This window comes from Pipistrellus kuhlii, unplaced genomic scaffold, assembly GCF_014108245.1.
Source record: "Pipistrellus kuhlii isolate mPipKuh1 unplaced genomic scaffold, mPipKuh1.p scaffold_m20_p_58, whole genome shotgun sequence".
NCBI classification, from domain to species: domain Eukaryota; kingdom Metazoa; phylum Chordata; class Mammalia; order Chiroptera; family Vespertilionidae; genus Pipistrellus; species Pipistrellus kuhlii.
In genome coordinates this window covers 339,998-353,978 of record NW_023425560.1, presented here as the reverse complement: position 1 = coordinate 353,978, position 13,981 = coordinate 339,998, and the positions used below count along the sequence as shown (strand labels likewise).

General features: G+C 47.0%; 1 protein-coding gene and 1 pseudogene across 5 annotated transcripts in view; both read left to right on the top strand.

Annotated features, from left to right (window-relative positions):
* PIGG (phosphatidylinositol glycan anchor biosynthesis class G) overlaps window positions 1-6,038 on the top strand; it is a 30,229-nt gene extending 24,191 nt beyond the window's left edge. For 2 of the 5 annotated variants that reach the window (XM_045574024.1, XM_045574025.1), the window contains exons 11-13: window positions 2,375-2,684; window positions 3,345-3,588; window positions 4,929-6,038. In XM_045574024.1, coding sequence (XP_045429980.1) covers window positions 2,375-2,684; window positions 3,345-3,588; window positions 4,929-5,155 — 781 coding nt within the window. In that variant the 3' untranslated portion in view covers window positions 5,156-6,038. The remainder of the gene's footprint in view (window positions 1-2,374; window positions 2,685-3,344; window positions 3,589-4,928) is intronic. The other 3 variants (XM_036417031.2, XM_045574026.1, XM_036417034.2) reach the window with 3 other exon arrangements.
* LOC118707133 lies at window positions 5,484-7,998 on the top strand (annotated as a pseudogene).
* Window positions 7,999-13,981: the final 5,983 nt, after the last annotated feature.

Genomic DNA, 13,981 nt, shown 5'->3' with positions numbered 1-13,981 from the left:
GGCTCCCAGTCTGATCCGTGAGCTTCTCTCCTTCTTTCTCGTTGTAGATTTCCCACTCCGCCAGCTCTCCTGTGGTTTTGGCTGAAGTCTGTTCTGACTTTAGTTGTTTTTTAAATTGTTGTTTGAGGCGGCAGCTTAGGTGCTTACCTAGGCTGCCATCTTGGTTCCTCTTCTCTGTCTGTCTTTTCTTCTTTTTTACTTTCTTTCTCCTCCTGCTCCTCCACCAGTTTGATGGTGATGAATTCCTTTAGCTTTTTCCTGTCTGTGAAGCTTTTTATCTGACCTTCATTTCTAAATGATTACTTTGCTGGGTAGAATAATCTTGGTTGTAGTCCTGGCTTTTCATCACTTTGCCATTCCTTCTGGTCTGCATAGTTTCTGTTGATAAATCAGCTGACAGCCGTATGGGTGCTCCCTTGTCGGTAACTAACTGCTTTTCTTTTGTTGCTTTTAAGATTCTCTCTTTGTCTTTAGCCCTTGGCATTTTAATTGTGATGTGTCTTGGTGTGGTCTTCTTTGGGTTCCTCTTGTTTGGGACTCTCTGCACTTTTTGGACTTGTAAGTCTGTTTCTTTCACCAGGTAGGGAAGTTTTCCATTACTATTTCCTCAAATAGATTTTCAATGTCTTGCTCTCCTTCTGGCACCCCCATAACACAAGTGCTGGTAAATTTTAAGTTATCCCAGAGGCTTCTTAGGCTATCTTCATATTTTTGGGTGCTTTTTGCTTTTCTGATTGGGTGTTTTTTGCTTCCTGGTATTCCAAATTGCTGATTTGATGGTCAGGCTCCTCTACTCTCTTATTGAGTCCCTATAAATCATTCTGTATTTCAGTTAGTGTGTGCTTAATTTCTGACTGGTCCTTTTGCATGTCTTTCACATTTTCACTAAGTCCCTTGAAGCTCTCATTGATCATCCTTGTAACCATTAATTTGAATTCTATATCTAGTTGCTGTAGTTTAACCTTGATTGCTATTGGCATCACTGGGAGGAGTTGTCCTTCAGGCCATTTTGCTGTGAGGACCAGCTGTGACTACCATGGGAGAACTGCTATGCAGAAGACACCACTATGGGGAGGACTTGCTTCAGTGGGGCTTTGGTGCTCACTGAGTCTGCCCCAGACTGTGTCTCTTGTGGATGTGTACGGTTGTAACCTGTGGTCTGAAGCTGTCCGCCAGGTGTACCGGATGGTACAAAGTCAGCCACTGCCTGGAGCCGCCCTGCAGGAGCTACAGAGCTATCTGTGTATGACTGTTACTTGTATTGGGCTTGGAAATGCCAGCTGAGGGCAAGCTGTGAAGCAAGGTAGGCTGGTGCTAAGGCCAGGTCTTGAGCCTCTTATTGATAGTTATGGGGTATGCTGACACCAGCTGCTGCTTGTCTGAGAGATTTTTAAAAAGTCTCGTAAGAAAGAAGGCGATCCCCTAAAACTGGGGTCCTGGCTGAACACCAAGGACATTCGGGAGCCAGACAGCAAGGCCGTACCTTTCCTCCTGCAGGAGGGGCGTGTGCTTGGGGGCTGGGAGCAGGCGTCCACTCGGGCTTTTATTGCTGACACACCTCATCTGTCCCTCACTCTCAGTGGGAGAACTTAGGCTCCCAGTCTTGCACGGTTGGCTAATTTAAAGGGAAAAGGAAGGGTGACCTTTGCCATTTCAAAATGGCGGCCCCAGGGGAGCTGCAGGTCACGCAGGAGAGTGGCAGCTGCCTGTATTCGCTTCTGTGGCCGTGAAGATCATTTGTTGGTTCTCGGTCTGAAACCTGAGCCTGGACAGACTTATTCATACGAAAGAGCTGCTGCAACAGTGTAGGTGGGGCTGCAGAGGGTAGGGCCAGGTATGGAGTTTAGTTAACTATGTTGTAGGAGTGTGTGTTCTACACGATGAAGTTCTCTGGCATGTTGTCACAGATTGCGTCCTCTGCAGACAGCTGTAGGTGACGTGCAGAAATACTCAGTTCACAGCAGGCACCTGGCAGACACTGGACATGAGTCCCTCCCTCAGTTTCCAGGACAGCTCTGTGGGGTGCAGGTGCCGTCTCTTCATTTGCAAGTATCACGGTTGAGCATCAGAAGTCCTGATTAACTTGCCCACACAACAGATGGTATGGACGAAATCATTGTATGTGCAGACATGTGCAGGTGTTTGTCTGCTTGTGAGCTCGTGGCTGTTCCTGGCAGAGCTGTACCAGGTCCTCCTTGGACAAGAGGAGGAAGGTTCCTGTATGCCACCTGCATCAGAGGAGGGCACACACGAGGGGTCCTGGGTGCTTCCATGGGGCACGGGGCACCCGGCAGATGGGGCTGGGGCCTGTTAGCTGAGTGGTCGCTCGGTCTCTGTGAGGAAATATGTGCTAACTTGCTTTGCTTTTCCTTAGGGGCATCATTGAAGCACGTTTTGTGTACGTGTTTGTCCTTGGCATTCTGTTCACGGGCATCAAACAGGTGCTTAAGTCTCAAGTCCTCACGGCAGATGTCCAGGCCAAGACTGTCGGTCTGTGGGACGTGCACAGTGCACTGGTGCTCCTGGCAGCCCTGCTCTTCAGGCCACATAACCTTCCTGTCCTGCTGTGCAGCCTCCTGACCCAGACTCTGATGGCCAGGTTCCTCTGGAGGCCCCTGGGGCACGGGGCGGCTGAGGTCACTATCATGCACTATTGGTTTGGCCAGGCGTTCTTCTATTTCCAGGTAGGTTTTCTTTATCTCTGTGGGCACACCAGTAACTTTGTGTCATGTACCTTAGTTGTCCTTTGCAAGTGTCAGTGTTAGTCGGTGAAAGAGCAGTTGGGGGGGGGGGGGTTGTGCTGCTCCTGCCGTATGCGTGTCTGTAGGCATGACGCAGCAGTGGGGGGGGTGCTGCTCCTGCCGTATGCGTGTCTGTAGGCATGATGCAGCAGTTGCGCGGGCACGGCTGCCGCCGGACCGTCTGCACAGCTGCATCTGCTGAGGTGTGGCTGTACTCTCGTTGCCATCCTGCTCGCCTGTACCCTCAGTCACTGATCCCCAGGGCCCAGCAGCCACCCTCAGCCTCCAGCAATGGCCCCTTGGCCGTGTGACCCCAGCGGCCACACACAGCCCTTAGACAGGGTCCTGGGGGAGGGTGTACCGTGTGTCTGTGAGGTGGAGAGATCTGAGGAAAGGCAGAGCTTGCTGCAGCTCACCAGAGACTTCCGTCCGTAGAGTCTCCCCACGCTCAGACCTGGCACTTGCTCCTCACCGCCTTTGGAAGTGTGTCCTGTGTCTCTGTGACACATGGGGTCAGCGGGACAGATGGAGAGGCGGGCGGCCGTGGCTCCTGGCTTCTCCTAGTCACATGGCCGTGTTGTGAGCGTGGCCATATCGTTCCAGGGAAACTCCAATAACATCGCCACGGTGGACATCTCGGCGGGCTTCGTGGGCCTGAACACCTACATGGAGGTCCCGGCCATGTTCCTGACGGCATTTGCGACGTATGCGGGGCCCGTGCTGTGGGCCAGCCACTTGGTGAACTTCCTGAGTTGGGAACCAAGCAGGTGCAGCTCCTCCTCTGTCCCTCAGCAGTCTGGCCATGCCCCTCAAGTGCGCAGCTCCCTTTGCCAGGGTGACAGGAAGGGTGAGCCTGGAATATGACTGTGGAAGCCCCTATTCCCATGGCTGAGAAGGACCCACCCCCCAGGCGAGGGCCAGGGATGGGCCAAGGCCCACCTATCAACCAAGCTTCTCCCAGTTCTTCCTTGTTGGTGCCATGGCTCCTGGAGGTGACGAGCTCCCTGGGGTTCCCCTTCCTGATGGTTGGATCCCCAGTGGGACCCGGGGTGTGTGTACAAGGACTTGCTGCAGGAGCTCAGGTCTGGAGCGGCCATGAGAGTGAACTAATTACCCCAAAGCCAGAGCACCGGAGTCAGGTGGCCTCACAGAGCAAGGCCAGGGTCAGGGTCAGGATCAGGGTGGGGATGGAGTTGGGGCATCAGGGATCACAGCTGCCAGGGGAGCACGTGGGGGCCTCGGTGTCTGAGCGTAGAGTGAGGCAGCATGCGCTGACACTCAGGCTCTTGCATTTAGGGCTGTGACCCGTTTTGAGTTGCTTCTTCTATGAGGTGTAAGTTGGTGGCCTAGCTTCACTTTTTGCACATCTGTTCAGGTTCCAGCGCCCTTTATCGAGAGACTGACTACCCGCTGTGCTCTCTTGTCACCACCTCTGTCCTAGACCATGTGGCTGGCCTCCCTTTCCAGGCTCTGTTTAGCCCTTGTCATGGTGTGTGATCTTGCTGGGCTCAATTTGGTAGCATTTTGTTGAGGATTTTTGCATCTGTGTTAATCAGGGATGCGGACCTATAGCTTTCTTTTTCAAAGTCTCTGTCTGGTTTTGTAACGAGGATGATGCTGGCCCCGGAACATGAGCTTGGAAGCCTTCCTTCCTCCTGAATGTTTGGGAATAGTTTAAGAGGAATTCACGTTAATAATTCTTTAAGTGTTCTGTTAAATGTATCCATGAAGTCATCGGCCCAGGGTTTTTGTTTGTGGGGAGTTTTTTTATTCCTGCTTTGATTTCATGAGTAGTTATCATTCTTTTCAGATTCTTTCTTCTACACTCAGACTTGGAAGATGGTACGTGTCTAGGAGTTTATCTGTTTCTTACAGATCGTTCAGTTTGTTGGCATATAGTTGACCCTAGTCTTGTGCGGTTATCTTTTCGTAGTTTATAGGTTAGCATACACGTGAGGGGATAGCAGTGCATGCCTGTCGTTTTTAAGTAGATACTTTTGCAAAATGGGGCGTGAAGTAGCGTGACAGGAGGTGTCTGCCTGCAGCCCCATCTCCTCAGTCACCTCTGCCCACCAGACTGACCAGGCCCAGGAGCAAGCTTTACCTCCACGTTTTCAAAATACAAATGTCAGTGACAGAGCACTGGAACAGAGCACAGTGCACTAACCCGTTCCCCTTTACCTGCAGCGATTTGGCGCTGGGGCGGGCCTGCTTCTGCTACGCGCTGCTCAGCTCCATCCCGGTGTCCGCCTACATCGTCCTGGTCACCGCCCTGCGCTACCACCTGTTCATCTGGAGCGTGTTCTCCCCGAAGCTCCTCTACGAGGGCATGCACCTGCTCGTCACAGCCGCCCTCTGCCTGTGCTTCACCGCCGTGGGCCGGTCCAGCACCAAGGCAGACACTGGGAGAATAGCACGTTGTTAAAGCCTCCTCTTTACTTCGTGGATTTGATTAGTAAAAGTAGGTGTAAGTGCAAGATTATTCTGAAAAGAAGAGGAGAATTCTACAATGTAAGTGAATAGCTTCAATTGCTTGGATGACTATACTTTTAGTTGAATTCAGTACTAAGTGGCTTAATAAAAGGTCACTTTAAAATACTTAGTTTGAATATGAGTCATAGTCCCCTGGAGACAGACAATCACTACAGAAGCTGCTGGACTTTCATTTGCTTCTGAATAAGTTAGGCTATGACCAGCCCTGTGTGTTTACGTGGTGCGCAAAAGGTTGCCAGAGCAGGTGTAATGTGTGTGGCCTTCAGAGGTAGGCCCTTCCATCTTAGGGCCCCGGAGCTCGGCTTCATGGGGTCACATCTGTCAGCACTGATGGCACTGAAAATTAAAACAGACATTTCAAAACAATTTATTCATTTAAAAATAAAGATATAAACTCTAATATATTTTTAAGAAAAATGACTATTTTCCACACACAAAAATTAGCAAGAAGAGTGGCATTATCTTATATCTTTGCAAATCTCCTGTCTGGCTCAGGTGGGGACAGCAGGGCTCTGCGCTCAGCCTGCTGGGCTGTATGCGGTGCAGGCGCAGCCTGGGCTGGACAGGAGGGTGTGGTCTGTTGGTGTCGCTGTGGGTGTTCTGTGTCCATGCTGTGCCGAGGCTGGAAGGCGCACTGGAAACAAAGCAGCGAGTGTGCACTGAGCTTCACCCTGGTGTCGGCAGCCCTGCAGCTGGAAATGCCACAGGGGGAGCTAGTGTGGGACGCGGCCATGAGAGTGACTATACTTTTTTACTACTTCTTGTGAGATTTAAACTTTTCCAAAATAAAGTTACTTTGAAAAGAAAGCTTAGTTGTGCTGTGCGGTCTGAAACCACACCATGACTGGCCTGGGCTGCATTGGCCGTTGTGCTCTGAGGAGACCCTCCCCAGATGTGGTCACTACACTCTCATCTGGAAAACAGCATGGCAACACGGTTCCTGATGCAAAGCCAAGCACCACAGTCCCACCGCCCACAGCCTCATCAGAACACAGTGCTGGGAGCAAGGGGGCAAGTGCACGTGTTCCAGAACCCTAACTTCTTGTGAAAACTCGGAGCTCATCAGCACATCCCGAGTTGTCTTGGCAACGACAGTCCACTTGGTTTTCAAGGAAATGACTGCCACCTCCCCGAACCCAAACCACTAGGTGGTCCTTTTTTCAGGTGAGAACGGGGCTTTCCTTGAGGCATCTGGTGCACCAGGTCCCGGCACAGTGAGGCGGGGGAGGGGTTTCTATCCCTCCTCACAGTCCTACCCCAGGCCCTCCTTCTCCACGGTCCCCACAGACTCAGTCTGGCTCCACTTCGGACTCGGAAGAGCGGTGTGATCTAGAAAGAACGGGCAGGTTCTTGCAGCCTCCACCACCTGGTCTCTCTCCCCTCTCCGTCCTCGGTTCCTGGCCTCCCCAGAGCCTGCCCCCTCTTTTTAAGAATAATGATTTGAGGCCCCCCCCCCAGGCGCGCGTCCCCGCCAGGCGGCCCTCCTCCCCCAGCCCCTGCGGACGGGGTGGATCCCGCTCCCTCCCCTCCCCACAGTGCCACAGGGCGCTAAGTGGCTGGGTCACCTAGCAGGCGCTCCCTGCAGGGTGGCAGTGGGGTTGGCCAGCGGGTCTCCCCATCCCTCGAGGCGACGGCCACGGCTGCACAAGAATGATAATGTATTTGTGGCCTTCAGCGTGAAGCAGTTAGTCAGTCTTCTGTGCTGTTGACATAGCAGCAGGACTGATGTTGTGGGAAGCGTGGACCTACTGAATGGGCAGGCAAGCAGTGTTAATGTTGCTGCTACCGCTTTGGAGAAAAGTAGCAGTTCGGAATCATTAAGTGACAAGGGTTCTGAATTGAAGAAAAGCTTTGATGCCGTGGTATTTGATATTCTTAAGGTTACACCAGAAGAATATGCGGGTCAAATAACACTAATGGATGTCCCAGTATTTAAAGCCATTCAACCAGATGAGCTTTCAATTTGTGGATGGAATATAAAAGAAAAATATAGTTCTGCACCAAATACAGTTGCCTTCACAAGAAGATTTAATCATGTAAGCTGGTGGGTTGTTAAAGAGATTCTTCATGCTCAAACATTAAAAATTAGAGCAGTTTTGAGCCACTATATTAAAACTGCGAAGAAACTGAGGAGCTATTGCACTCATGGCAGTGGTTTCTGGCTCACAGAGCGCCCCAATTTTTAGGTTGGCGAAAACATGGGCGTTACTAAGTCGAAAGACAAAACTACCTTTGAAAAATTAGAATATGTAATGAGTAAAGAAAACTGCAAAAGACTCAGAGACTATATAAGTAGCTTAAAGATGACGCCCTGAATTCCCTATTTAAGTATCTATTTGTCAGATTTAACTTACATTGATTCAGCATACCCGTCAACTAGCAGCATTCTAGAAAGTGAGCAGAGATCAAATTTGATGAATAACATCCTTTGAATAATTTCTGATTTACAGCAGTCTTGTGCATATGATACCCCATGTTGCCTCATGTCCAAAAATATCTGAACTCTGTTCAGTATATAGAAGAACCACTAAAGTTTGTGGAAGATGATAATTGCAAGCTTTCATTAAAGGTAGAACCGGGGACCAGCACACCGCACTCTGCCGCCTCTAGGGAAGACTTAGTGGGCCCTGAAGTGGGATCTCCACAAAGTGGAAGACGTGTGGCCGCTGAAGGAGCCTGATTACCACACACACTGCCATCCCCTCGGAACCTGATTCCACACAGACATAGGAAGTGCCATAGCCTGAGTTATAATTTCATTCATAAAATGAACACAGCAGAATTTAAGAGCGCGACATTCCCAAATGCAGGGCCAACACATCTATTAGACAATAGCATCTTGGAGCCCCACGCACCATCTCGAGGCCAAGCCAAAAGTTCTACTCTGTCTAGTGGAATATCAATAGGTAGCAGTGATGGTTCTGAACTAAGTGAAGAGACCTCATGGCCTGCTTTTGAAAGTTCTGCAGAATCAGAAGATTTGGCAGTACATTTATATCCAGGAGCTGTTACTATTCAAGGTGTTCTCAAGAGAAAAACTTTGTTAAAGGAAGGCAAAAAGCCTACAGTAGCATCTTGGACAAAATATTGGGCAGCTTTGTGTGGGACACAACTTTTTAACTATACTGCCAAATCTCTAAAAGCTACAGAAAGAAACATTTCAAATCCACATCAAATAAGAATGTGTCTGTGGTAGGATGGATGGTGATGATCGCTGATGACCCGGAACATCCTGACCTCTTCCTACTGACTGACTCTGAGAAAGGAAATTCATACAAGTTTCAAGCTGGCAATAGGATGAATGCATTGCTGTGGTTTAAGCATTTGAGTGCTGCCTGCCAAAGTAACAAACAACAGGTTCCTACAAACTTGATGATTTTTTAGTAAAAGCCTAAGAAAGAAGAGAGGTGAATTGTTGCTCCACAGAGGGAGCGAGGCCTGGTGGACCAGCGCCAGCAAAAACCAGTCCTGTGCCAGGGGAGCCGAGCTTCCCTTTTCCCTCCGGATTCTGAACCAAAAAGTACTAATTCCAGGGAATGAAGTGAGACATTCCCAGAGAACCAACTGCAGTTGCAAAACAAACTGCCATGGACCATGCTGCTTATCTCTGAACTGACCTGTGGAAACCACTGCCTTAAAAGAACACAAGGATAACCAACACCAAATAGTGTGTGTGGTCTCCTGGTGGTGCTGTGCTTGGAATAGATCGTAGCTCATTTGCATTTCTTTTAACTTTGTATTAATTTTAGGGGGGGGGGGAATCGCCTTTTTCAGATAGACTTTTAAAAAAAAAACCACGTCGTTCTAATGGGTTACATGAGGAGCTGGTTTTGAACCACAGTGTAAAGGTATTAATGGTTTTGAACCGGAGTATAAAGGTCTGACAAGCAGCATTCTGCCAGCAGCCTCCCAGAATGTGTGTTTGTCCTCCCTCCGTTCACCTGCGGCCTCATGCTCTCACAGCACGAGTGGAGGGACTAGAAATGTTGTACTGTGAGTTGTTGGGACTTTGGGACGTAGGGAGGGATTTTGTTTGGTTTTAGACGAGGAAAGATATTTTTAAACACTAAACTTTGGAGATTTAGTACTGTATGGGGAACACAACTTCCTGCAGGGGCATAACGGCCGAGTGTTCACCTGCCAGACACTTTTCACATGGGCTCCAGAAAACATGGTTGTTTCTGTGTTTAAGGTTAGACTCTATATGAATTCATTGCTGGGCCACAGATCTTCGTAGTAGGGATTGTATCCCAACCTAAATTTTCTTGAGATTTTATAGTAATTACTTTTCCACTTTAGTTGATTTCTCTCTTCTACCAGTCACAGGTGGTTTTTATCACCAAGGAGATAAACTGATGTTTTCCTTACCTTGTTTAATGTGCACAATGTCAGTTGTTGTTATTTTATTATTATTATTCATTTTCATTATTTTTGCTCAATATGAGATTCAGGGTCACATTTGTTTAAAAGAGATTCCATATATGTATGTATTAATTTAATTCTAAGGCATACAAAGTAATTTTAAAGGATAAAAGGTAAAAGGTTGAGATTCTGAGAATTTAAAGTATCAGAACTCTCCTTATACAACTTTTCTTTATTGCAAAACATTTTCCTGAAAACTTACTATTATGTATAGACCCCTGCCATGAAATCAGTAGTTGACCAAGTAGTTTTATGAGGGCTCTTCCATGCAGTAATGCATTTAATATCCAAAATAAATGTTGACTTGCTAAAAAAAATAACAATAAGATTGAAGATAAGATGCCTTGTAGGGGTGTCGAACTCAATCAGAGAAGGGGCCAAAATCTAAAATCCAGCCTAAATCGTGGGCCGAATGGTTTACTGAACAGTCATAAACTGTCATTGTGATGGAAACGCAGCAGAGTGCAGTGATGACAGCGCGGTGCGGGCCACATTGCAAGGCCTGGCGGGATGGATTTGGCCTGCGGGCCTTGTGTTTGACACATGTTCTAGAGTTTTAACAAAAAATGGTGTTTGAACAAAGGCTATGTCGGATGTTATAAACTCATGAGGCGTGATAGGTTTTAGCACTGGCCCAGAGTAAGAACGCCTCTGTCTGATACCTTCTACCAGGCTCTGTAACTTTGGGTCTCACATAAAATCGCTTGCATTTGTATTCTTAGAAAACGTACTTTTTTTTTTTATCGTATTTCATTCTTGAATCTATGAAACTTCAATAGAAAATATTGTCCACAGACTAATTAGCTAAAAGTCCATTCAGAGGGCAGTAGAAGAGCTTTCTCTGAGCACTGAGTTTTTTCCATTTAGATCTGTTCCCAGAGGACATGCAGAGTGCAGATACTTGTCTCAAACAGCACAGTTAGACATGCCTTGGTTTCTGGCTTTGTGGGGAGCGATGACACGGGCTGGTGAGGACAGTGTTGCCTGTGCTGAGTGATGTTTAAATTAACGGCCTCCTGTGCTTGGCCCACGTTGGGTGCACAGAGGGGCACCTCCTGCGGAGCCAGCAGTATTACTGTGTAGACCTTGCACATCTGACTTTTGTTGTGCATTTTTAATTTCTTTGTTTATTTCTCTTCAGAAAGAAATGTTTTTAATAGTGTATGTGCTTTTTAAAAAATACTATGGATGAGAACCCTGTGGATTTTTTATTATCATTATTGCTTTGTTTGTCGTAAATAAGCTACAGTAGATATGTCATAGAGGAACCACGTCTGTGGAAGTGGGCACCTGGAAGTCAGAGCCTGATGTTTTGGCAAAGAGGGAGCTAGACTGGAGATGTGTTTGATGTTTTCAGCTCTAAACATGAATGGATGCCTGCACAGACGAAGAATAGTTTTCAATTTGGTAAACAGCCCTTTTGTCTGAAACTCTTAACATAACTGTGCATAGTAGTTGCTATTGTTTTTTTGTTGTTGTTGTTGTTATTGTTTTGTCTTCAAATTTATTCATTCAAAAGATTAGTCAATGCTTTTTGAGATTATTTTAGCATTTGAAGCAAATGGAAACCAGTGAGAGAAGTGGATTAAACTGCTGTTAAGTGAATCTTTTATCTGTTATTCACTAAATGGTATCTGATGAAAATTTCATGCAGAGAAAGTATGCCACCAAAATGTTTATTAGTGGGATGATAAATTCATTTCTCTCTGATTAGGCCTGCCCTTTATAAATTAGTAAGTTGGTGACTCATAAGCTTGAAATTTTCATCAATATTAAGTTCCATCTGATTCTCTCCTAGCCTAAAAGAGCTCATAGAAACAAAAGTTTAAATTTAAGCTGGTTTATGTTAAGATTAATGGTTGGTGTGTTATATGGCCCAGGGTAGTAGAATATAATATTGTCCAGAATACAGTTCAGACACATCTCATGTAACAGTTTATTTGAACAGAAGCTTATTTTTCATATGGAAGTAACATACCAGTTTTTAAAATATAACTATAAAAATAAAATAATAAAAATAAAAGAAATAACGACTTGATATCACTTGTAATTTTTTAATCGTAAATGCTCAATAAAAATACTGCATTTTAAAACAAAATGAAAATGAAAAAAAAATAAAAGAATAAAAAAATACTGCATTTAAAAAAATACATTTTTATTGATTTCATTGAGGAGGGGAGAAGGAAAAACAGGGATGAAAATTGTTGATCAGCTGCCTCCTGCACTCCCCCTACTGGGATTGAGCATGCAACTCGGGCATGTGGCCTTGACCAGAATCAAGGTCAAGCCTGACCAGTGGATAGAGCGTGGGCCCCTTTAGTCCTCAGGCCGACGCTCTATCCACTGAGCCACACCTGTTAGGGCAAGAAAGTATTTTTAACTCTTATTACCCAGAAGCAGCAGTCACGGACACTCAGGAAACTTTCTCGGGGGCGATTTGTCCAGCAGGCTTCACTCTATTGCTATTTTTAATCCAGAGCATTTCATGTAATTTTTCTGAATTTAACAGAAAAAGAGAAAGTGCTGAACTTTGGATAACTGTTCCTTCTTACAAGAAGTTCATAAAATATTCCTAAAAACTTAAGAAAAAAAAATTTTTTTAATCAATCTTTATTGTTCATATTATTACAAAGGTTCCTCATTTCTTCCCCACTCCACCAGGTTCCCACCCCACCCTCTGCCCTTTCCCCACCCCCCATTGTCCTCATCCATAGGTGCACAGTTTATGTTCAGTCTCTTCCCGCATCAACCACTCCCCTTTTCCCCCAAGAATTGTCAGTCCACTCCCCTCCCGTATCTCTGATTCTATTATAATCAACAGTTAATATTGTTCATCAGGTTTTTTAATTTCCTTGTTTGTTTTTAATTAATAAACTTTTATATTTTTAAGAATAAATTTTAGCCGAGACCGGTTTGGCTCAATGGATAGAGCGTCGGCTTGGGGACTGAAGGGACCCGGGTTCGATTCCGGTCAAGGGCATGTACCTTGGTTGCAGGCATATCCCCTGTAGGGGGTGTGCAGGAGGCAGCTGATCGATGACTCTCTCTCATCGATGTTTCTAGCTTTCTATCTCTCTCTCTTCCTCTCTGTACAAAATCAATAAAATATATTAAAAAAAATAAATTTTTAAATCTAATAATTTTAAACCTTGTTTTTTTTGCCCTGGGAACTGAGAAGCAAACTTGTTTACATGTAAACTTGCCCTTAGGCTATCAAAAAGGCGTAGCCATTCAAATGTAAATGAACACATTGCTTAAAGATAGCTGCTGGCTGGAATTGGATTACCTGTTCTGGTTGGGAAGGGCTTGTCTTTCCCTTTCTCCACTAAAATTAAGGTGTTAGCTTTAAAACCTCTTTTTGGCAAGAGACCTTAAACTTTCAGAACTTTAAATTTTTCAGGTAGTAAATCAATTACTTAGCATTTTCTCAAGTCAATAATACCTCCACATGCCCAAGGATACACTTCACACAAAAGACACTTCCAAATAGATCAACCAACCTTTCCAGGCCTCACACAAGGCACTCACAGATGAACACCCCAGCGCTATACTAACTCAACACATCCAGATCTAAGCCTTCATCACTGAGAGGGCAGGGCGGAGTTATCCTCCATTCTGTAATTGAACCCTAGCCCTTACCCAACCAATCAGGGTTAGCCAAGGCAGTGACATCACCACCGACCAGAGTAAAACCCCTGGACTGGGCGAAATTCACTCTCTTCCGCCATGCTGCTGGCGTGAGTGGGACAGAGCTCATGCTAGCATGGAAAAGGCTCTTTTGTTTATTGCATCGGACTCGGCTCCCTGGTGGTCCTTGGGGATCACTAAGTCTGGGCGTAACAATCACTTGATTCAGCAGACCCTCAAGTTCCCCCAAAAGTTTCCAGCCATGTCTGAGAAGCAGCCCTGGGGCATGGGCAGGTGAGGAGCAAGCTGTTCTGGCCCGCTACTCTGGGCCTGGCCTCTGTTGCTCCAGGCCGCTCCACAGCCAGCTGCTCTGGGTCTGGCCGCTGCTGCTTGGGGCCCGGTTGCTGCCACTCCGGGTCTGGATGGTGCTGCTCCAGGCCTAGCTGCTCCTGACCTGGCTGCTCCAGGCCTGGCCGCTCCCAGCCTGGCTACTGCTGTTCCAGGCCTGGCTGCTCCCAACCCGGCTGCTCCGGGCCTGGCCACTCCTGGCCTGGCTGCTCCGGGCCTGGCCACTCCGGGCCTGGCTGCTCCCAACCCGGCTGCTCCGGGCCTGGCTGCTCTGGGCCTGGCCGCTGCTGCTCCAAGGCCGGATGTTCCGGGCCTGGCTGCTCCCGACCTAGATGCTCTGGGCCTGGCCG